The 25920-nt window shown below is 37.2% G+C and overlaps 1 protein-coding gene across 2 annotated transcripts; it reads right to left on the bottom strand.

Annotated features, from left to right (window-relative positions):
• Positions 1-2: 2 nt before the first annotated feature.
• Positions 3-25376, bottom strand: LOC141426205 (uncharacterized). Of its 2 annotated transcripts, XM_074085058.1 has the most exons (6): positions 25165-25376; positions 23873-23982; positions 7894-8044; positions 5752-5943; positions 5274-5474; positions 3-356 (listed from the first exon to the last, which is right to left on the bottom strand). In XM_074085058.1, exons 1-6 carry the CDS (start codon positions 25225-25227, stop codon positions 300-302), a joined length of 774 nt encoding a protein of 257 aa, XP_073941159.1. In that variant the 5' UTR covers positions 25228-25376; the 3' UTR covers positions 3-299. The 2 variants fall into 2 exon arrangements, with proteins under 2 accessions (XP_073941159.1, XP_073941158.1); XM_074085057.1 differs by lacking the exons at positions 23873-23982; positions 25165-25376 and adding an exon at positions 19439-19852.
• Between the last annotated feature and the right edge of the window lie 544 nt (positions 25377-25920).

The raw sequence follows: 25920 nt of genomic DNA, 5'->3' as shown, positions 1-25920 counted from the left end.
AGTTTAAAATTGCAACAGTTTAATACAAAATTACAGTGTTTACTTATATTTACTGCTTGATATCGTAGTTTTGGTTTCCGGTATTTCAATATTTACTTTATACGTAATACATCGCAAAGACGCAACAACTTCTTACTTACTAAATCTTAAGTACAAGTACATTACATTTTCAATTAAATAATTACAAAACAAAAGCTTAGGGCCGAAAAGTTTGTCGTGGTGTTAGCACACTACATCAGTTGGTGCGAGCCGCTAAGGTTTGAGCTAAAATTCTATTTCACTTAGAAATAAAAAATAGTTCATATGCGCTTCGTGCCTATTATTTTGTCAGCTAACGAGTACAGTTCTTCTACGGTCTGAAAAAGAGAAAATTCGAATGTATTACGGTAATCAACACGATGTAGACTACATCATGTAGTAAAGTAAAGGTCATTCAGATAAGGGAGTCTTCGTCATCATCGATCGTGACACTATTCCGCTTGAAGTCAGGGCTGTTGTATAAAACGAATAAATCTGCTAAAAAGTAAACAAAATGGATCTTACGGAAGTTATTTCAATTTACGCTTATTAATGAATGGATGGCAGTTAAGAAATGACGGATATCTACGGGACTATTACATGCCACACTAAGATTGTGGATGTGGTGCACTGGTCACTCGAATATACTACCATTGACTTGAAAATGATACGAGTATTCAGTTTTTCACATGATTTGATGAACTATGAACCTACTGAGAGTGCGTGTGTTTGTTACTCTTTCACTCTAAAACGTATTTGAGTGTAATTTGGTACAGTCGAGGTCAAAAATATCTTTACACTTTAGTACCTTGTCATTGTCACTGTAAGCCTTGTGATAATTTTATACATATAATTTCAAACATGAAAGGTAGTAAAGTGCAAACATATATTTGACCTCCACTGTACTTAGATGTGTTCTGAAAACATTCGGGTTACTTAACAGTAACCCGGAAGTCAGAAGCTCGGGTGCAACGGAATTTGATCGAATCGATTCACGGAAGTGCAACGCTGTGCCCTTAGTGTAAGTTTTCGGTTACAAAATAAGTCTCGATCGCGTTCGCGTTAAAATCCCAATTTGTATGCAAACACGAACAGTGCCTCTCGCGGAACGTTTGCGATGTTCGTGTTACATACAAATTGAGATTTTAACGCGAACGCGATCGAGACGTATTTTGTACCGAACACTTACATTTCTGCGCATGTGACAGTCGCGCGCATCAAGTGGCGCTTACGTTTACCACGTGCCACCGCCCCGCGCATCCCTCACTCCGTCACGATACCTTAATTTTTACTTTGCATATTAACGATCACCGCTACACTTTCGAGCTTGGCTGAAATTTGGCATACACAGATCAATTATATACAAAGTCACACAGAGTTTTTCTCATCCCATAAAATTACATAGTTCCGGCGCATAAAAAAATTCTCTGCAGACCAAGTCACGGGCAACAGTTAGCTATATTATATTAATAAGATTTTTCACGTCAACGTTTTAGCTTGTAGGGGTATGGCATCATGACTTGACTCTAACTTTGTCCGATTTTGATCGGCTGTAACACCCTTAATCAATACCCTGAAAATTTAGTTTTCCTATTAAGTTTTAGGAAATTTAATGGTCTTAAATTTGTCATGCGGTACACAAAATAAGGTTTAAGAGATGAAAGTGAAAAACTAAAAAAAAAACATACAATTTTAAGGTAAGTAATGTCCCCCTTAAATTAGCACACGGTCCTCGAAGTAGGAAACTTATAATAGCCTTCTTAGTGTACCTTCAAACAACATGTAAAAGTTCCATTAACTTCAGAATACATTCCAACTCCCCTAGCTCTTTCGACATATCTGTACTGCAGGGTTACTACGAAACTCGAAACTCGAAGCTCGTGTCGTGCGGTCCCTCTGACACTTATACTATTTAATACGAGAGCGAGAGGGATCGCACGACACGAACTTCGAGTTTCGAGTTTCGTAGTAGCCCTGTTGGGCTATTGATGAAAAATAATAAAATTGTACGTTAAATGCGCATCACAAGGTCCGGCTACTATCAAAGTGTGATTAGTGCTCAGAATCAAACTGGATTGAATCGGTTAGTAGATAGTAGAAATCAGTCATTGTACAATAATAACATTAATTAATGAAAAAGTATTTACGCCTAATTGACTCAAATATTAACCATGACAAAGGCACGTGAGCATCTTGTTTTTATGGACAAATGTGGGATAAATAGATGCATTCGTTTGTTTCCTATATTTGGATTTGTTGTTATCAATTACAGATGCAGTGAATAATGTTTTGCCATCGTATTTTGTCGGAGAAGTCTGCATTTATCTTGCTTTTTAGGGTTCCGTACCTCGAAAGGAAAAACGGAACCCTTATAGGATCACTGTGTTGTCCGTCCGTCCGTCCGTCTTTCAAGACCCTTTTTCTCAGAAACGCGTGGAGATATCAAGCTGAAATTTATATCTACTACTATCTATCTAGGTCTACTGTCCCTTGGAGCTGTGAAAAAATCAAACTTCTAAGCCAACGCAATCAAAAGATACAGCCGTTTATGCCGCAAATTCGCTCGCAAGGGAATCAAAACCTACAGGGTACTTCCCGTGAACCATCGTGAACTCAGAATCTTGAAATTTGGTACGAAGCATCATGTAATAAAAATATGGTATCGTCTTGGGTCGTCCCATTCGTTTTTTGTCAAGTTCTTAATTCGTCTCATTCTGCTTTCGTCATCCATTCTCCATTCGTCACTTTCGCTCTTAGTCATTGTCGTCTTTGGTCATAGTTGTTGTTTGTCTTGTTCTTATTCAGGTTCATTCGATGTTTGTCTCTTCTTCTTTTGATATGTTCGGTGTTAGTCTTTTTAGTTTTAGTCTCATTCGTTACTCGTCACATTTTTATTTCGACACGTTCGTTGTTGGTCCCATTTAAGTCACTTTCGTTTTTAGGTCCATTCATAATTCGTCTTGTTCGGTTTTCGTCTCAATTCCCGCTTTAGTTATACAACCTACGCTATTACGTTACTGGCCACTCAACGTGAATGTGTCCAATAAAGAATGATATCAATTTTTAAAGAGGCCAAATAAGAAAAACACGAACTTAGAATAAGACCAAAGACGATAGGACGAATAACGAATGAGACTAAAAAAGAGATATACTAACACCGATCACGACCAAAAAATATGAAGACTAATAGCAGAATATGACCACAACGAATATGACCAAAGACGACAAAGACTACCACCGAAAGTGACGAATGAAGAATGGATGACGAAATCAGAATGAGACGAATTAAGAACTTGACTAAAAACGAATGGGACGACCCAAGACGATACCAAAAATATTTATACGGAACCCTCGGTGCGCGACTCTCGACTCGCACTTGGCCGGTTTTTCAACTAGCTTACTGAAGCCAATTGAGAAAGCAAGATAAATATGAATGAACTTATCCAATAAAATACGATGAAAAGTAAAACACATTATTACTAGACCTTGTACCTACCCGTGTTACATATTTATTTATTTTAAAAAGAGGAACATATTCTGGTATCAGTTACAGCTATGGTATGGCATTTTCAGGGATATAGATATTATTTATTAAGTAGATAAGTAGAGAAGGATGCTTTGTGACACATTCACATTATGTAATGAATGATAGCTCAACTCGTGGAGTGTGATGTTTATTTTGACGAAATGTGTGCAGCACAATGCGTGCGTGCGTGCGTGCGTGCGCGCGTGTGTGTGTGTGTGTGTGTGTGTGTGTGTGTGTGTGTGTGTGTGTGTCTTCACGCTTGTATTTTGACTTGTTCCTGGAGTATTTAAACATAATTAACTTCATAAAATTGGCAACCAAATTTTCCGTTTCTCCATACGATAGAGTTAAAAGCCATTTTTGTACAACATTTTTCGCTTTAGACACACTAACGAGGGGTAGAGATGCTTTATAAGTTCGTTTGCTCATCATTACTCCGTGCAATGAAGAATTGAGAATCACGCTGTGAGTGAGAGAGACTGCTTTAATAATGAAAAGTTGCCGCACTCTCAGTACCCTGGTTTGTCGGTATAACACGTCTGTAGGGAATCGACGAGGTTTCTTAAACATAACCTTAACTCCTGAGAAGAAGGACTACGAAATAGTCGAAACACGTCGAGCTAAACTCGGTTTAAGACGTGAGTTATCCGTTACAATATCATTTAATATGAGTGAGTCTCACGGAAGTTTCAAGCTTTATTATTACTAAATAAATGTTTAGTAATAAGAATAAAATAACAGATTAATAAACAGATTTAAATATTACTTCAACAATGTATGACGAACTTTCTTTGTGAACACGTCAATTCAATATTCAACGCTTACTTCCTCAACCTCATATCTACTCGAATTGTATGTACAAGAAATCAACACTATATTACTTAACATAAAGATGATTCTAAAGCAATTTAATGTGGCCAGATACGGGGTTGTGAAAGTAGTAAGCGGTCGTTATGTATTTTCAAGGGGGCACCCGTTCACGATAACGTTCGAATTTCAAAAACTTTTTCCAGCCAAGAGGATAAAAAGCGACTTTCCACGCAGATTTCGAAGGATAAAGAAAGTTTTTCGAGCTAGTGAGGTGAATAATACTTTTTCCGCCTCATGCCAGCGTGAAGTCACCGCATGAGATCGATAAGGTCGAGTCCACGGACCATTTCGTCTGTCAGAGGTTGGGTCAATATAGAACCCCGTTATCTAGTACAAACCAGTTAGACACGAGCTCTATTTGTTTACATTTCGATATACACTAGTCAGCTACTGCTTTGAAACTACACATTACAAGGAAACGTCGAGAAGTTACGTGACGCTTTACACAAAGCATTAGTGACTTTCCAATGAGAAATTTCTATAAGGCTGAAAGGTTAACCTTAGGATTACACATCACAGATTTACTTCTCTAAGAAGTAGCTTATAGGAAATCTACTAGTGGGGTAATATAAGTAATTTTTTATATATTGCTTTGCTTTATTTTCAATAAAGAGACTTCTGGTGGTTGGTGCTCTTGCCGATATTTTGCTTGCATCTGCAACAGACAGTGAGTCTGCTGAGATAAAGCTAGTGGAGACAACTATCTGAAGTTTTTACATCGTTGGTCCCTAATTAGATGAACGCAAACTATTTACCAATGAATAATAGATACGTCTCGGCTTATGTCTGTCGCCGCCTATTTCTTGTCAATACTTGTTAATCGTCTACTGTGGTGGCAGAGTTTAGTCGGTAGACTTACCGTGAGGGTCTTCAGTGTCTTTACGTCATTGGTTTCGTACTTGATGAGAGCAAACTGATCGTCGGTGAAGCGCACGCCGCGCTCCACGTCGACCGCTGCCTGTTCGTCCAGCTCTTGCCGACACTTGGCAATCATCTGCTCCGGCGTCAGGGCTTCGTGCTCTTCTTCTTCGTCTTCTAATTCGCCTTCCTCGTCCATGGACTAGGGTAGAGGAGTTTAAGTAAATATAGTTTATATTTGATATAGACAATAGGATTGTTCGTTTATATGTTGGAAATTAGTAAAGCCGAACTTATTTGTCAAAAAGCGGATTATTGAAAAACCTAGTAATACTGATACCTAGATTCCAGTAAAATTTGGCATACATACGTTAGGATTATAATATAGATGTAACGGTCTTTGGGATCCTTTTTTGTCTAATTGCTGAGTAAAGTATCATAGGTATATTTAGCCGATAAAATAATATTGTCAGTGCTACCTGATCATTCTTCTGTGATGCCTTCAGCTTTCTGTAGAACGCGTCTGCCCGTTTCTTGGAGGCCCTGGCCACTTCTTTGTTCACCATTCGCCAGAACACGAAGACGGGGTGGTGGTACAACTCCGGCGGGCACTCTTTGAGGGGTGTCTTTCCGACTAAGATGAGCCGCTTCAGCCGTTCCATTTCATCAAGCTGCCAGGAGAGACCGGGATATTACAACTTGAAAAGTTAAGATTTTACCTAAAAAATACGCTTTATAACTGCAAAACGAACCTGCATAACTGCTTTATCATAAAATGCCAACTTTCATGTCAATGTCAATACCAAATACCACTACAGGAAGTGAGTGAAAATTTAGTTTAAAGATTCATTAGTTAACAGGCGAAGCTAAAATAGCTTTATTTATTCATTAGTTAAAAAAAAACTCTCCTAGAATCGTTTTTTTGTTCGTCTAAGTATGTCGTCTGTTTATCAAGACCCTTTCTCGGTCCTGAAAAGGATTCATTAAACTCCTTGAAATATAATAATATATCAAATATTAAATTTTTGCTTTCCTTCTTCATGGGGGGCCAGAAAGATACAGATATTTTAGAGGAGGGCCAGGATCACACCGTTCTATTCTATACTTTTTTATGTTTTTGCCAAATAATATTAATTTGCTTTACATAATAAGACGTTAGCAGGTCGATAGCTCGATCACAGCGCGAACCATACACTAGAATCACGTGTAGGTAGGTACGTTTGTTCATTCGGTGCACACGTATAATTCTTGTGACTGACAGCTAATCAGTTCGAGTCGTCGCTTGTGATGTGCTAATAGCACCGTAAATGTGAAACCGACAAGATCAATGTCAGTCTGTCAAAGTTGATTGCTGAGCCTTCATTTGCGTTTATTGTGCTACTTGGCGTAATTTACGGTTGTGACTTATTTGCTTATCGGTTGCGAATAGAATTAAACATGTAAAGCTAATTTTAATTGGTTAAATGATAGCAATGTTTTAGAAAATTCGTCATTTACGAATTGCATTGCAATGAAAGACGGCACCGCAGTCTGTTCCTGGGTTGCGTATCTGGAAAGGAGGAAACATATCTTCGCGTCTCCAGGATTACTGGAATGAAAATCGCGACCGTTGCATATGTACAGTCAAGTGCAAAGATATCGAAACGGCCAAAGTTACAAAAATATGTATACATGACTATGCACTTAACATTTAGGTCGTGTTGATATATTTTTGTAACTTTGGCCATCTCGATATCTTTGCACTTGACTGTACTTATATGTCAAGTAAAAGAAAACCACCTCTTGATACAAAAATGGTAATTTAAATCTAACAGTACTTAAGCAGTAAAAGGAAATGGCGTTGGTAGAGGTCAAAATGATTTACAGTTGAATAATTGCCAATTGAGGCAACAAGACTTCGCAAAGTGTCATTTTGGGCTCCAAAATTGCTCATCCATCGTGACTGTAAGTACTTATACAACACAGCAATGAGACTTAGTCAATCAGTTGAGACACTCAACGCCTGACAATAATTTTCTCACATTTTTTAGTTGTCAGATACGGTAGGTACGTGCTCCAGGCATAAACACAGCTTTGTATTTTGTAAGTTGAACTTTGCTGCGCACGAGGTGAATTCCTTTATGTAAAAGTAAATGATAACCTAACCAACAAAAAGTTGAAAATCCCCCGACTTTGTCACTTCAAAGTTCAATATCTCAAAAATGGCTGAACCGATTTTGATAAAACATATCTAAGAACCATTGCTAGAAAACCTGATTTCAAATAAAAAAAAAGTTTAAGAGCTATGGTGCCACAGACAGACACACACACAGACAAACATAGCGGCCAAGCTTATAACACCCCTCTTTTTGCGTCGGGGGTTAAAAATAGCGTCAACCGTGATTCAGCTAACATTAGACTCCCGCACACTGTAAAATTCGGTTAGTTCATTCATGGTGCTACCACGTTAGGAGTATGGGGTGACACTATTTACCGGCCCGGACAAGACCGACATGGAAATACCGACCCGATTTTTAGTGTACCTACTTATTTATATGACATGTTTCTATGGGGGTGTACACGAAAAATCGGGTCCGTATTATTCGGGCCGGTAAATAGTGTCGCCTGGGTTATGAACTCACCACACGACTGGAGATCCTTTTGTTGAGGTTCTCTTCGTTGACCTCGCGGATGCGGTCCTCCAGGTCGTTCATGTACGACTTGTCCGTCAGCGAGACCAGGTTGGAGCCCATGTGCTTCTCCAGCCGCGCACGCACGTGCGGGTGGGCGAAGCTGCCGACAAACAACATAGCTAAAGCCGGTGTTCACGATATGAGTCAAATCACCGAAGCAACAGTGGACACATATGTATACAACTTACAACCCTTTTCCTTCGGACTTCGGTCCACAGGCGTAACGTCTGTCTCGAGAGAGATCTCTCTATTGGAATCCCACACACAACTATCAGCGGCGTTGCGTTAGCATATTTGTAAGATAATATAGAGCAAAATAGAGCAGGTGAGAATAATACCCACATAACCAACTTAGGAAAGTTGAAAAACCCCAACATTGTAATTTCAAAGTTCAGTATCTCAAAACAGACTGAACCATTTTTTATGAAACGTAACAACGCAGCTATGTTGATAAAAATAATATTATTTTTTTCAAAAAATAAAGTGACAGAATTTTTGATGGTAAGAGATCAACACCGCCCATAGACACCTGCAACATCAGGGGGATTGCAGATGCGTTGCCAACCTAGAGGCCTAACATGGGATATCTCAAGTGCCACTGATTTCACCAGGAAGAAGAAGAAGAATTAACTGAGTTCTATTATTACGTAATGAAAGTGAGAGATAGAGATAACTATGTAGCCATATTTAAGGGCTGTTTCACCATCCATCCAGGGGTGCATGGAAGGAGCCTCCCCGTATGACGCATCTGGAAATTTTTCTAACCTGCAATTCTAGCGTCTGGCGCACCCCGGGCAACGATCAACATAGAGTTGGTCGGCTAATCCTTCCCCTACGATGGTTTCCCCTGCGATCAAATGCGATACGAAACGGCACTTTTTAGAGCCAGCCCTGACAACACCGCTACTTTCTGGTCGCGGATACTTTAAACGAGTGAAGCCATCGACACGAGAAGAAGAAGAAGACCATCCATTGATTAGTGTTAACTGACGGTTAAATGTGATGCCGTCTCTATTTGTTTTGTTCGAATAGACGGAGACGGCATCACATTTAACCGTTAGTTAACACTAATCAATGGAAGGTGAAACAGCCCCTTAATCTTGTTGGCGTCCCTCTTCTGGTATCTGGAGAAGGTGCGTGCAATACGTTGCAATAACTCCATTTTATGGCGTTTAAGATACTTAGGGGCTGTTACACCATCCATTGATTAGAGCTAGTTAACTGACGGTTAAAATCTCCGTCTATTCAACAAAACAAATAGAGAGGGCTTCACATTTAACCGTCAGTTAACACTAATCAATGGATGGTGAAACAGCCCCTTAGTGTCAAAGTAGGTATACACGTAGTAGGTAGGTACAGCTTCTATGCCTAAAGAGCTACTGAAAAGCATGTAACGATTTCGTGCATTAAAAACGGTATGAAGAGTTTTTTTTTTATTTTTTTTATTCGACTGTATGGCAAACGAGCAAGTGACGATTGTAAGAGTGACGCAAAGCAATAAAAGTGTCATGCATAATCAGTAATCACTCGACGTTTCCTAAACAGCAACAGTCACTTACCACCCCGAGCGGTTGCCTCGCTTTTCGCGGTTCGTTTTGAATAATTTGGAATGTCGGGGCGGAGAGCTCGCAGCCGCGCTCTGCCATCACCGCACAGTTTTAGTAGTTTTGACGCGAACTGCCAGTGTCATAGTTGAGACCTTTGCCGACGAGGCTGGCACGGTATGGCACGAGCCGCGCCAACTTCACATACACATACAGCTACACTATATTTTCGTATAAAGACGTGTTCATATCAGGATATTAAGAGGGCAGGAATTTATTATTTATTAAGTTAAATAAAAATCACGGGACATTTGACACCAATTTGATCTAGTCCTTAAGTAAGCAAAGCTTGTGTTATGGGTACCGGACAACGGGTAAACGCACCTACTTAAAAAGATTATACCTACTAACTATTAATTAAAGCTGTGGTGACCCAGTGGTTGGTGACCTACTTATTTTCCTGGTTTCCAGCCCGGCTTACAATTTTGAATTTTTCGAAATTTATGTGCGAATCAAATTTAAAATTTACCATGAGCTACATCGTGAGGAAACCTGCACACATCTGCGAAGTCATTTAATGGTGAATGTGAAGTTTCCAATCTGCGCTGGGCCAACAGCCCAAGCCCTTTCATTCTGAGAGGAGGCCTGTGCTCCTCAGTGAGAAGTATAGAGGCCAAGATGATGATGACTGCTATTAATTATAATATAATGAAGATTGTGCGATACAAATATAACAAAGGCTACTATTAATCTCGAGAAAGTTCAAATCCCACGTGATGCAGACAGAATATCAGGTATAAGCTATTCTTTAACAACATCTACAAAAACTAACATTCCCAGGTATAATTTCTAACAATAGTCAGCCATTCACTTGATAGAGCCTCATATATTGTGTAATTTCAAGTTGAAAATTTACTTAAATTTTAATAACAATTACCTACTGCACGATAAAAAATATCGCAGTTGCAATAAAAACACAGAGCTGATTATCCCTTATGTTACCATAATTACCTATACAAAAATGATAAATATATACATGTATCGTATCTTTGTATATTTACATTGCATTTATTAATAGTTGACTAGAGCTCGATGTAACATTATTTTGTGACCGGGAATGACCTTTCACTTAATTTAATTTTTTTATACAGCAATAGGCTTGCGTTTGCGTTTAGTGACAATCACATCTTTGCCCTATTTCACGAAGGTAAAGTTACAATTTACAAGCGGTAGTCTCTTTTTAACGCATATATACTGTTAAACAAAGATTACCGCTTGTAAAATGTAACTTGTAGCTTCGTGAAATAGGGCACTGGCGGGAAGCGAAGATGTAGACTAAGATTGAGCGCCCTTGCATAATAGTAATAAATGCCCATCCCCATTCATGAGTTGAAGACGGCCAGTTTGAAGCGATCAGGGAACACCACTTCTCAGCAAAAAGAATGCAAAAGCTGTAAGTCTACAAGCTCCCCAAATTCTCGTGACTCAAGTTTATACGATTGCAATAAGCAATAACATATAATGGCTTATAGCATTTGGATATATAGCCGTCGACCCCGTTTAGAGAATAGCTATTTAAGTTAGAAACTAGAAATATAAGGCTCCAGTGCGGCGCGGCGTTATGTAAGTCAGACCTTGTTGGGCGTAACATACTGGGCGGGGTCTACTAAGTACCACTGACTACGGCTTATTCTGTTTAGGGGACTACTTGTGCCTGCGACTCCGCTCGCACGAGAGGCAGCTATATTTTATACCTTTAGTAGGTGTTGCCGGCAACTTAGGCTGTGAAAAATTGGTAATTTACACACTATTAAAAATGTAACGTGCTGGACATACGATGCCAAAACACAACATTTCCGAAGGTTGTTGATAGTAAGTATTAGTAACGTATAACTACTGTTCATCACAAAAATACTGACATTTCTTTTGCACTTAATTAAAATAGTCTTCCACTTGGTAGGTTACAGTCACTAGCACCAATATTTTTATTTAAGAGTATTTCTCAAAAAGTTGTCCCGTCATGAAATTGGCAAAAAAACAGTTTTGTCAAAAAATTATTAACCCTAAGGACGAGATCATAAGACATAACCTACATAAAACATTAAAAATTTCTTGACGTCAGGAAAACGTCACGAAATCTTTGCGAGGAAAAAATCGTAATTTTGTAACTACATCAAAACTTCGCTCGCTACGGAACCCTATTTTGGGCGTGTCCGACACGCTCTTGGCCGGTTTTTTATTATACCATTTTGTCGGCATAGTTTACATATATATCCGTGCAAAATTACAGCTTTCTAGCATTGATAGTCCCTGAGCAAAGCCGCGAACGGACAGACAGACAGACAGACATGGCGAAACTATAAGGGTTCCGTTTTTACCATTTTGGCTTCGGAACCCTTAAAGTGGGCCACTTTTTGGGAAATAGTCATGAGACAACATGTTAAGACTCTATTTCTAGGGCCGGTTGGATTTGTCAGATATTTATGCAGGTGACTGTTCAAACTAACAAATTGCAAGTTGATCGGACTATTGAAAGTACCCAAGTTAAAATCACAACTGGACTGTTAGTTAGTTAAATACTTAATTTATTTCTTATTTGCCAAGTCACAAGTGAACCTACGTAAACTATCCCATTAATATTATAAATGTTTAAGTTTGTAAGTCTGTTTCTTTGCATTACCTCACCACGTCTAAACCGTTGAACCGCTTTAGGTGAAATTCGGTATACATATGTGTAAGGTAAGAACATGGATAGTTTTTACCCCGGAAAATGCATAGTTCCCGTGGGATAGCGCTAAACGAATTCTTCGTAGACGGAGTCGCGGTCAACAGGCTAGTTATAACTAAATCCATGATTTAAACTAGAAAAGGAAATTTTAACATAAATTCCTGTGTCAAATCAAGTTTAATATTTTTCTAGCTGCTCAGAATAATCAGCGTCGGTTACTAGGATACTCGCGTGCCGGCGTCAGCGATACCTGTTGTGCGTCTCGAAGACAGCACCCCGCTAATGGCCGGGAGGCACGCCAGCGATATTTAGTCATTCAAACGATTCTAACCGTAAAGTTATAAACGTTTGCATTAATTAATTTTGCCACTTCTCATAGCCCGTTTAGGGAGTAAAGGAAGGGCTGTATAAATGACGCCTAAGTTCTTAGCCGCTCGGTTAAAAGTGCGGAAACACCAATTTTGACCATTTTTAGTACCCCTCTACCCATGTCACAAATAATGCTACGAAAATTGAAATTATTATTGGAAATTGTAATTATTTTTGCTGCCATTTATGTAAATTATAATGATGATAAATAATGATTTAAGTATTGAATGAATAATAGTAGATTATTGTCGTGGCCTGGAAGTAGGTAATTGCTGGCTGAGTATGAGTATACTCGCAAGCTCGTCCGTTTAACTAATACGAAGCCAGCAATTGCTATTCCAGCTGAGACTAATATTATAAAGCTTTTCTCAAAAATGGTGAATAATTCTGAAATAGAATAAACTTTTTCTCAAAATATAATATAAAATTTAATTTTATTCCAATATTTTTCTTATGCTTTCCCGCCTTTTTTCATTAAAAATAAACTGCAGGTGTATTTTTCCACCGAAAACACCACAAGCTATTTCAGACCCAATAGAAAAAGTCCGGAGTTCCAACAAAACATCTGATACCGGCCATTAGACTTGGCTGTATACGACTTGTGCCAACATTTACATGGCCTTTTTAACTTTAAAAAAAATGTGACTTGATTGCAGGCGCGCTAATTCATTATTGTCGAGCTAGCGCGCTTGCAATCTTTTTAACTTTTTAATTTTTCGCTGACCATAAACTATGCACTTCACCTTCTGATATGTAAAGAATAATGACAACTTTTACGGACATTTTTGAGAAAATAAACTAAACTATTTGGTTCCTGTTTATCACACCGCCTGACCCTCCCCCTCCTTAATGTGTGACGTCATTTTATGGATGACCCCCTAATGATGCATGACATTTTCGTCGGAAATTTATGTTATTCTACATATTCAGCTATCTGCGTACCAAATTTTATCCGAATTCGTTAAACCATTTCAGCATCAAGAAAATCACAAAAAAACAATCAGAAATTCCCGTCAGAATGCCCATCACTTCGTGATTTTCATTGACGTTGCATAAAATACAACCGAGCGAAATTTCATGACTCTACATGGGAATATCGGGATAAAAGAAGCCTATATGTGGTATTCCCGATGTTCCGCTATCCATTCAGTCATTTTAGTGTGAACTAGTAACAAACATACACACACATACTCACTCACTTCCGCATATATGTATAATATTAGTAGAAGGATTCAGAAAAAACCATGTTAGTTAACAATGCAGTCCGATAATTTTCAGATGTATCGCATCGCTCACTAACACATGCATAAAAGTAGAAAATTTACATACAACCTTGCAATAGACATATCCGTGATACATTCATATAAGCACTAATGTTTTTATAACATCTTTGTAAAAGCTGTTGCAATATAACATTGTGTTAACTCAGTGAAATAAAACTTGTAAGATTTGATGACAATTTACAAATACATACAAACAAAGCTTGTTAAAATTAAACATTGCTTGTAAGTTATAATTATAAGTATGAGCGTCATGCATTTGGGGGTTAAATTGAATGAGATTGCATTGCACGGCACATCATTGCGTGGACGCTCCGCACTGTTTACATCCCGCCAGAATTACACGTGACGACACATTTACACGCTACGCAATCGTGTGACGCGATCCGAGGAATGTACTCGTAAGCGTGCCCCAAATCTGCGGGTGTAAAATTAAAAACGCCCGAAAGTTCAGCTGAATAAGTGGCGGTGAATCACGCGCAATAAATAACTAAGAGGTTTGTGCACTTTTTATCGGCTGTTCGGATATCGTAAAAATATCCGAGAATTCGGTAAATGGGACGGAACGGCCATGTTTGTTTACAGGAAAGGTCGCAAACAATTGAGAACTTCAATGGAGATCATCCGAAAGAATCTGGACAGAACCTGTAAACATTTTTACAAGGAAAACTCTACATTCTTCTTATAAATAAAAAAACATTTTTAAAAGCTTTTATTTAACTTGAATGTTCTCGAATGTACGTAAAGTTGACTGTTGTACGAATAGTTGATGTATTTTTATATTTTTAAAGAAAGTGTCTACATCAGAATACTTACTAACAATAAGGCTGATTGTCATATTGATTCGTAAGTGAAAATGGCCGTTGATGTTTCTCAGCCACGTAACCGACATATGTAGAAACTTGGGTGGTAAAGGATTTTCTTAATCGATTATTCGTAAATATGTAATAAATCTATTCTAAATTAATTTGAAAAGTATGGATATGTATATAAGATTATAGTGGACGTACAGAAATGTATGACCTTTCCAACAAAAACTGATATAACTAAAGTGAGAAAGCAGATTGGTTATATATAAATACATATTTCTATATAATTCAAATATTATTTAAGAACTTATTTACTTAATACACAAAATACTCATGCACGATAAAAAAAGTGACTTAATCGGCATGTTCACAGACCTATAAAAACTTTCGAGCCAAACTGTTCCATAAAAGTACTGAATTCGGCTCTACCTTGTAAAACTCGGCTATTAACGACCCCAGTAGCACTAAACTAATTGGGTGTCGTTAAAGAAACAACCTTCCCAGTTACATATTGTAACACGCTACAGTTACGTAAATTTTACATCGTTTGATATCTGAAAATGTTTCCAATGCTTGCATGAGTCAATACCATTCAAACTGGAGAAAAACGACTCTTTTCAATTTTCTGCCATCACGTCGTAAATAGTGACGAATGTGCATTACCATGAATCATGAAATAGTAATGCCAGAGTCGTCGTCGTCACCCATATGGGGTGGTAAGAGAGGGAATGATTTGACACGGTACGGTATAGGTCGAAGACCTTGATGACTAATGATTTTGATTAATAGTTTCATTTGCTAATTTAACTTCTTTGAGGATCTTCTTATACAACGTGTTAATTATTAAACTAAAAAGCTTAGGCACTCCAACTCTATTTTTTTTCTTCAAGTTAGTTTAATGCATATATGCACAACTCGAATCTGGGGGCACGGCAGTGCCCCCGCCAAGTCGAGCAAAACAAAAACAAAGGCACGGCCGTACCATACTTTTCTCGAAGCCATTCAGGCTATTTTCAACATCTTCTATTCAACTTGATTTTTACTTCTAGACACTCGTAATTTGTAGGTACTTGTGTCAGCTGCGTGTGCTTAGCCGCTTTTTGAAGAAAATATAAAATCTGATAGAAAAGCGGCCAGTATTGAATAATTATTTATCTAAAATACAACCTTGCTAATTTGTTTTTTGTTTCTGTGATTGTGACATGTCATGACAGGTCATGCATGTTTCACCATAGTTTTTAAGTAAATTTTAAAAAATTGTGGCTATACCGTACCAGGGTGCATAATATTGTAAGTGACTTTAGAATAAGGCCTTATGTATTTTATGTTTTTGCCAAATAAAACTAATACATTTAGTTGGCATTGTGCATTTTTAAACCTTTAGACAGGGCACAGTAAAAGAAGGATTAAAAAATCAAACTGTACAAAGTATAGTGTAATCAAGCTCGATTCAGAAAATTCAAATTTTCAGTTATTTAATTGACACCTTTAATGGTTGGTAAAATGATGATTGCAGATAAAAAGTACAGCTTATAATAATTGTGGAATTTATGAGGATTTGAATGCATATTATTGAATTATTGAGAGTTGGTTGTCATATCACTCTTACTTAGGTAATAGATAGCAAGTAGTGAGTGCACAAGGTAATTTAATCACGCAAGACACGCCCAAGAGCCATCAAAAGATCATATTCAATGGTCCATCGATTTTCCCTCACTTTACCCCCTTCAAATTACCATGAAACCGTGAATCACCAAGTTGCGTTAAAACCTGACTTATAGACAGCAAATTGCTCTCTTAAAATGTTATGTATCCGTTTCCTTCGCCTCTCTATCGTGTCCGTATGTATTGCAGAGCAGTGGGCAGAGTAATGGTTATAGATACCGGGCAATAAAATTATCTAAACACCTATGTACGTAATAAAATAAGAGTCGTAACGCGTGTGTGTGTATTTTACGTGAGTAGCGGTGGAATAACGATTGACGCTCATCGAACAAGTAATAAAATGTTTATGATATATTTTTGTGTCTGTTAGTTTTCCTGAAATTCTTAGCGGGATGTAGGTACGATAAAAATAACATCATACTGTTGTTTTTTGACGGACTTTTATTTATCGGTAAATTGAACCTATAATTTTATAAAGCTGTAACAGAATGTGTCTGCGTATTCATGACGTAATTCATGATTTATATTTTTATGTGAACTAACGGTTCAATATAGCTCTCCAATAAATAAGATGACCAAATTATGGGATAATTTTTATAGCATCATTAATTTTCTTTCACATTCCCATGTAACAACAACAACAAAGAAGCAAGGAAAGTTATCTAGAAAACTTTCATCGTAAATGTATGTAGGTATGTAAACTCTTTATTGTACAAAATAAGTAACAAACACAATTGACAGACATTGAGATATATGTATAAAGGCGATTTTTTCCCTTACCAGTCAACCTTTAAGTGGATGGGAGGAAAAGAAAGAAAAGAAGACGAAGGTGAATTATATAAAAGCCGACCGATTTTGAAGTTTCGTCGTTTCTTTTATTAGGAGATTCCTACATCACATGACCATAATATGGAAATAAAAAGTTAGCAGGGTAACTACGAAACTCGAAACTCGAAGTTCATGTCGTGCGGTCCCTTTGACAACTTATACTATTTAATACGAGAGCGAGAGAGACGGTACGATACGAACTTCGAGTTTCGAGTTTCGTAGTAGCCCTGCAGTTACAGCAACAAGTAGGTATTAGCTCAGTATTTCGCATAACCACTACAATTTTAAATCAGTTCTGTTCCGTGAAATAGTTGTGTTCAAAATTTCGTAAAATGACTTGCGAAATCATGATAAAGCGTTGAGTTGTATGATGTTTATTAACGCAGAGAGAATAAAAATAAAGAACATGTCGTAAGTATTTAAGAAAAACAAACTTTCCGCAATTTTTCCTGAATATATAAAAGTAGATTCTGGAACCAACTTAATCGTTGTTCAAGAAAAAAAAACACAGTTCTATGATATCTTTCTGTACTTCAGTCTAAACACCTAGTACCAAAAGTCAATACGCTTGTTACTAGACTTCAAACAATCCTATATAAAATAGATTAATTTTATCTAAGCACTAGAAAGCTAAAGCGCTCGATATTGATAATGACCACCAGAGGTGATTCAACAAAATATTTATTTTAAACGGATGTACGGTGGTGTGAATGACGCAAAATGGTTACTATTGCATACTATTACGCATACCAGTGTATTATCATCATCGAAGCACTTTGAACTTGCACAAGAGCAAAACCGGACTGTGAGAACTAATAATCAGACGTTGCTGAAAATGCTAGAATTTCTAACCAGCTAAGATAATTTAACAGATCTAGTTGAGTCTAAGTATCTGAATAAACTGTTGCAAATTGCCACAAAAATTCAGCATTTTTCAGCAACACCTAAATATTCGTTCTCATGGTGAAAAAAAGCTTGGGCAAGTTCAAAGGGCTTGGATGATGTTGTCGATGTGATGGCATAGATATTACGTAACCCAGACGTAAAAAATATCTATATAGGTACCTAACATGATATGATAGAGCAAGCAATAACATCAATACAATCGAAGCTACATTTATATCAGAATCAATTTCTGAGTAAAACCAAACATTCGAGCGATAAATTAAAAACAAATATTGAAAGGTGACAAGTATGTAAATAGGCAAGTATTATCATATCATGACGTAAGTATTGTTTTTGATATTACTGATGTAAATGTTGTTAGTTTGTCAATAGGACTTTATATAACATTTCTCGGTACGACTATCATTGAGTTGAGTCTGTCTATAATGTCACATTATACGAACCGCAAAATAAGCTTGATGAGATCTTACATTTTTTTTCGATGGCACCGACAATTGGCCTTAGATTTTTATTCACATTCTGTTACTTACTACTACTAAAACTACACCATCTTTTAAAATACATCACTTATACCGCTTCGGTTTACCTTAAGTGGATGCGTTCGTTCACCAAACCACAACTCACAATACTATACAAACTTTTAAAAGAAAGTCGAACCGCTAATGGACTGAAAAGGATTCATTCATTATTACGTGAAAAAATTTAGGAGACAGTCGCGATGACACAGCAAGTAAAGTGAAATATCAATTTCGGTAAACAATCGTAACTTTTTTAGGGTTCCGTACCCAAAGGGTGGCAACGGAACCCTATTACTGAGTTTCCGCTGTCTGTCTGTCCGTCCGTCTGTCACAGGGCTCTATCTCTTGAGTCGTAATAGTTACACACTTTAAATGTTCACAGATTATGTATTACTGTGGCCGCTATTACAACATACTAAAAACAGAATAAAATAAATATTTAAGGGGGCCTTCCATACAACAAACTTCATTTTTTTTGCCGTTTTTTGCTCTTCATAGAATATTAGTCGTATATTCACTTTAAAAATAAATAATTAAATGAAAATAAATAAATATTTAAGGGGGACGGAACCCTTCGGTTGCGAGTCCACCTCGCACTTGGCCGGTTTTCTTAAATTTTAATGCGTATGTAATTATTTTAAGATAAATTAAATTGAGTTAATTCAGTGGTAGTATACAATTTTAGAAGTTCACAGCAAAGTTTAGTCAACAGAATTAAGAAAGATGCTTTAAAATAAAAAGACTTAACATGTTCGAAATGCAGAGACAAGTAATGAAAAAATAAATGAAACAAAATTAAAAAGCAAATAAAGTTGCATGGTGTTTCAGGTAAAGTCAGCATGTGCACCTGAGAGCGGAATTAGACCGCGGGGGCAGTTCGATGGTGCACTCGGCATCTCCGGCGGATCTCCTGCGGTCCCTTCCTGCCAGCAGCTCGATGGTGGTCCAGAAGGAGCCCTCACTAGGAGGAGCAGAGGACGACGCCGACCGCTGCATGTTAGTTCCGGACACCTCACTAGTGCATGTTACTACTCCCGCGGACGAGGGTGCAATGACTGCCATCAGCATTGTCGCTTCCACCCAAACCCCCTTTAACACCCCACGTGTTTCACACGCGAACATTAATCTCACCCTCACACCTTTCACGGGTAATTTAGCCGCGCATTTACTGAGGCCTATCGGTGGAATCGGCACTTAAACTTTGAATTAGCCGTGCATGGTTGTTTTAATTGGGGTTGATTGGTTTTTCTTTCATTATACCTACTATTAGTTCATTGAAAGTTTAACTACATCCAGCTAGACAAATGGGGCATTACTTATTTGAGAGGGTATGTTTTTTTCTGCTTTTTTCTAAACTGACATCTTCAAGTCTGTGCCCTGTGCCTAGCCAGAAAGCCTGGGTGCAGTCGGCTCCCGCTGGAGGGGGTGACCTGGATGGCGCCAACGTCGCGGTCGCGACCGGGTCAGCCGGATGCCGTCAGCCGACCTTCATAGTTTGTCAAATGTAATTACCCTACCTACCTATACTGAGCGGTAAAAAATCTGGCCCTCAATTGTATGCAAAATCAGTAATTTTGTATGAAGGGTGGGCCAAATTTTGTGCCGCTGAGTATATGTTTATACTATTGGTAGGGTGCGAAGTACTAGGTGGGGGTAATAAAATCTATCGCAGCGCTCATAGTGGCCAAAGGAAGAAATAATCTAGGCTCTGTCATCTGTCATACTCATTTGAATCTGTTATTAACAAAGCAATTTGTATAGACTTTAACTACCTAATTTTAGTAATAGATGTTTGTGTTATGATGCGAGCTTGAATTATTGAACACTGTCCCTGTTTTGTTCTTAATTCCTCTACATCTCCAGCAACAATTTTCCTTATGAAACGGTTTGTGGTTGAAATTTTATATTGAGTGATACTCACAAAACCGGTCTTCAAAATGATACTCATTTTGATCTGAAAACGATATTTAATTTATAACTAGTGATATAAGAACAATTATATAATTTTACTACTTATTATTCAAAGAAACCAATAAGATAGCTTTATCTTTTCGTTTTACAGTAAAAGTACAACTAAACATGAAGTAAACAAACCCTGACATAACGAAAATAAAACACACTTTTTGAATAAATTTTACTTACCTCATTTACTTAGTTGCAATGACCAAAAATGAATTCACAACCTCTTGTCCACCCAAATCACGGTATCACAGTAATTTTGTAATAAATTAATACGTTACTTATAGGTTTGATTTTTGTCACAATGTCGCGATGAAATTTCAAAACGTCAGAGCATCAAAGCCAAAAAAGTTGCGGACGCTAGGTGGCGCTGATGTCGTGCACAGAGCCAATACAGTGTCACTTGTAGCTGCACAGGCTTCTCTAGGAAATAATGAATAAAACAAACATGTGGAAATATCTGGTACTAGCTATTCCCCGAAACTTCATCTGCGTCCAGCGGGAACATTGTTCTTCCTGAGGTAAAAAGTAGCCTCGGGTAGCGTATTTTTCTGTAAGTGAAAACCTTTTTTAACCGTTTCACTAACAGTGCCACAATCGACCCATATACATTTTAGAAAAGTGCGTTGACAGCGCATTATTCTTGCCATAGAGCCACCATACAACTCACGTGCGTATCGCGTTTGTATCGATACAATAAGACGCGTTTAAAAAACACGGTGAGCAAAGGCCCTTATCATTTCAATGATTACGGTTTACTAGATGATAATTGACATCGTTGTTGAATCACAGCATCATTTGACTTTATTATCTGGTAAAAAACGTGACAAAAAATATTTTGTCTGGCTAATTATAATCCTGACTAGTAGTAAATATAAATGTGAAAATGAGTATGTTTGAGACGTTTTCAAGCTTAAACTACTCAACCGATCGTAATGAAATTTGGTACGGAGATAGTTTGAGATCCTGTGAAGGGTAGTTTAATCTCGAAAAATTTTATAGTACCTAAAACGAACTGTTTGCAGATAAATAATAATAATAATAATATTTATTTTAAAACTCAAGGCTTCATATTAACAAAACAACAATATTTTAAATCACATAATCACAATCAAAATCAAAATAAAGTAATTACATGTCAGAGTTAGTAGTTAGTATATAGAGTTGCCTTACGTCTAGTGTTAGTATGCATTACTGCCTAATTATATGAAGCGCACAAAGGCGCGGGCAATAGCTATTTGGTACGGATATAGTTTGAGACCCCGAGACGGTATAATAGGTTACTTATAGGGTAAATCGTCAATTACTGGCCACCTACCAATAACTGGCTACCTTTACGGAACAAAACCCGAATTTAAATCATAAAATTAGTAATGATCACGACAGTCTAAAACATTGAACTGGCTACCTTATACTAAAAAATAATTCTATTTTTAGGTAACTAGAATTAATTTTTAGTGTAAGGTGGCCAGTTACCCATTGAACGGTGGACAGTAATTGATTATTTACCCTAGTTCCCGCGGGCACGAGATAAACGAATCCCTCGTAGACATAGTCGCGAAGCAATCGTAGAAGAAGTCGTAGACATAGTTGTTAATTATTATTACAAGCATCTCTGCATTTGTATCACTAAGTAACGTAAATAACCGAAAACAAAACTTATCTAATTCAACGCATGAACTCTAGGTCAATTAGCACGTACCTACATTCAGGAAAGGATAAAGTTTAAAACAATTTACGAAAACACAATTTGTTATGGTTATACTTCGATGTGGTTATATGATATGACGTTGTATTGTTTATGATATGATAACTCTGTACACGAAATAGGATACGAATGGGCTCATGTTGGCGCGCCTTAGGTCTAACCGCCGAAATATCTTTTAATATCTATAAAACGTATGCTCGTAAAACATACATTAGCAGATTATTTTCGCAGAAAGTGACTACGCAAGTGTTTATATGATTCAGATAAGATCAAATAAGAACACGGAATAAATTATTAATAAAAATATTTTTCCCTTTCCCTGTTACTTTTTTAGCCTGTCATGGTTCAGATGAGTTCACCAGTCGTAGAATGTCTTCGGGTGGCTATTTTGTGGTTTTAGGTTATCTAAAAGATTAAGTACTAAATCCATATCCATACTAGTATTGTAAATGCGAAAGTGTGTGTGTTTGTTTGTATGTTTGTCTGTCTTTTACGTCGAAACGGAGTGACGGATCGACGTGATTTTTGGCATAGAGATAGTTTATGGGTCAGAGAGTGACATAGGCTACTTTTTATTCCGAAAAAATGCACAGTTCTCGAGGGAACAGCGCGCGATAACCGAATTCCACGCGGGCGAAGCTAGTAATTGATAAGTTTGTCAAAAATGTATTTTTTAATACCTACGAGTTTTTTTGCTAACTATATTTTTTGTCGACAGTACTTAAATTGTCATCCAACTTACGTATGTACACCAAATTTCAAGTCAATCGGAACACCGGAAGTGTTTCAAAATGAACTTGCACGATTTGACCCAAAAAAAACAACAATAACAAATAGGGCAAGTTAATTAAAAGCATGTAAAGTGCTTTCTCCAATTTTCACAATTCATTAAATACATTGCATACAAAACGATGCACTTTGGAAAACCCATTTAAAGCTATGTGAGCAGATTTACTTATTTTCTTAATAGAGTACTTATAGGCTAAAGCGGCGTGCTTCCACCAGAGATGTGCGAGGATGTGTTGCGACGAATATGTTTTTCATTAACCAATAGAAATGCTTCATTTACCTCGCCTTGCTCCGCTCAGCTGTTTCCACTAGAGATGTTCTATGCGAGGATGTGTAAATGAAACGTTTCTATTGATTAATGAAAAACACATCCTCGTACATTATTAGTGGAAACGCTGCTTAGCTGTATTTGGAACGGAGAGTCTTCCCGGCGATTGCAATATCTGGAAATTCAGATGAATAACACGAAAGAAAACACATAGAGAACTATTTATGTCGATATGTCTACGGGATCGAGATGTATACATATAAAATATATACCAAAGTGTCTGCTGTACAGCTTAGAGACATCTAGTTATGCACAGTAGTTGTTCTTCATACAACGAACATGACCACGATGTAGTACTACAATACAATGCAATATAATGACTCTTTATTGAACTCCAACACATAGTAAGCAGTACAGAAAACAGGTATAAAATATACAGAGATAGATAGAGGTATTTGAGAATTCTCATGGAAATCTCCGAATTTCAATGGAACTGCCAGTTGTAATGGTAAGAATGAAGCCGCGGATAAAAGCTAATTATTAAATAGACCACTTACGCATATTGTATGATCTTGGCTTGCCACCAGCGGGGCAGGTTGGGCAGCTGGAACCGCTTCATCTTTTTGCGGCCCATCTCTCCTTCCCCGGTCTCATCTTCGCCCTCAACCTGCGTAAAATTTATAAAAACTTATACTTATTTTATGATTTGTTAAAACTGACGTTGCTTTGCAGATATCAATGAACTACAAACAATCACTTTGCTCACTAGCGTCACGTTTGGTCGCGGGTGAGCAAAGTAAATGTTTGTAGTTCATGGGTAAGTAATTTATGTGCAAAGTTACATAAATATTTACCCTAATGGTACTCCCACATTGGCTGTTATAAATGTTATAACAAATTGTAACAAAAATGTGATATTATTGATTTATTTTGTATTTTAAAATGTTATAAAAAAATGTTGCAAATGCAATTTTTATATGGTGTTATATTACATTTTTATACCAATGTGGGAGAGTTTAAAACATCTAACAAGTTGTAACAAAAGTTATAAAGTGTTAGACAATGTTATCGTGTCTTATATTATAACGTTAGGCATACATAACATTTATAACAGCCAATGAGGGAGCACCATAAGCTTTTCGGTGAGTGAAAATATCGCAGGGAAACTTGGATATACCTGCTAAGAAATTCCGCGTGGGAACTACAGTCTAAGCTACGAGTATCTCAATCTGAAGACTTGAGCCCAGCAGTGGGAGCTGTATAGGTCGGCGATGAAACGGGTTATATTTTCTTAGCCCAGACATCTTTTTCTGTACGTGATAACACGCATCACAAACTCAGCAATTAATAATCTACGAGTATCCTGCAACTTTATAGCTTCGTGAATTATTATTTTTGGGGTCAAAGTTAACCGTAACGTACTGTCCTTTGATATTATATTATCTTATCACCCTATGATCGCTACCACAAAAAATAAAAACACTAGATACTAACAATCTTGTTGGTCAGTAGTATTTTCCACTTTCAGAAAATTAATTTATTGTGTAGGTAACTTTTTTTAGCGAACAATGGCAAAACCTACTAGACACTGGAGTTGTTTTTTGATTGGCAGAGCCATATAATTTTTCAAAACTATGTTACTAATTCTAGTTAGTAGGCAGGTACATCGTAGCTAGTGCTAAGGATATTTTTTTACCCTCCATCCCCTTCCTCTAGTCTAGTTTCTCCTGATTCTATTCTACTTTGGCTAACTTTAAATAGACAAAGGTATTGACATCTATGTAATGTGTGCTGTAAGGTACATAGATGTCGATGGACATCACATGGACATAAGTAAAATTGTACTTACATTGATTTTGACCCTCTTGTCCTTATCATCTTTCTGTTCTTCTGGCGCTCTGTTGTCAGCCATTTTTATTTCCTGTTCACTTAAAAACTACAAAATATTTGATATTTATAACTGAAAATTTTGACCAAATAATTTATAATTAATTTTGGGCCTAAATTAAATTAAACGAAAATTTTGAAGTTACGTCATACGAGATTTTTTATCACTTGAGTGACAGTTAAAAAAATTAAGTTCATAGACACAATACTCCTCGTTGGTGATGTGAAACTAAATAGATTACATAACAGCGGGTATAACTTTCTGATTCCCTAAGCGTTACCCGGTTACGGCACCATTTTTGGGGTTTCAAGATCGATTTAATGAGGTAAGCCAACCGCTGTAACGTGTTTTATTTAGCAGTTATTCTATCCAGCGCATGCAGGTTACCTTTTGATGATTGCTACCGTATAATTGTATATATGTATAATCAAACATACAAAGTAACCCTGGTCATTTCGCATATTTTAGAACCGCCTACCCATATCTACGCCTGCCTGTTGCCTCTTACTACTAACTATAATCGTTTAGGAAAGTTTACACAACGAGGAGCGATTTAGCTTCCAAGACTATACCTATGTAATTACTATTTGCAAAACATAAATGGAAAACATCAAGTAATAATAGAGTAATGAGTAATAAAAAGTAGGATTTGAATTACTAGAATTCATCATGACGTCATCATCATCATGTCAGCCGAAAGACGTCCACTGCTGGACA

Source organism: Choristoneura fumiferana, chromosome 3, assembly GCF_025370935.1.
Source record: "Choristoneura fumiferana chromosome 3, NRCan_CFum_1, whole genome shotgun sequence".
Lineage (NCBI taxonomy): Eukaryota > Metazoa > Arthropoda > Insecta > Lepidoptera > Tortricidae > Choristoneura > Choristoneura fumiferana.
The sequence above is the reverse complement of the archived record's forward strand: the minus strand, read 5'-3'. Positions and strand labels throughout refer to the sequence as shown.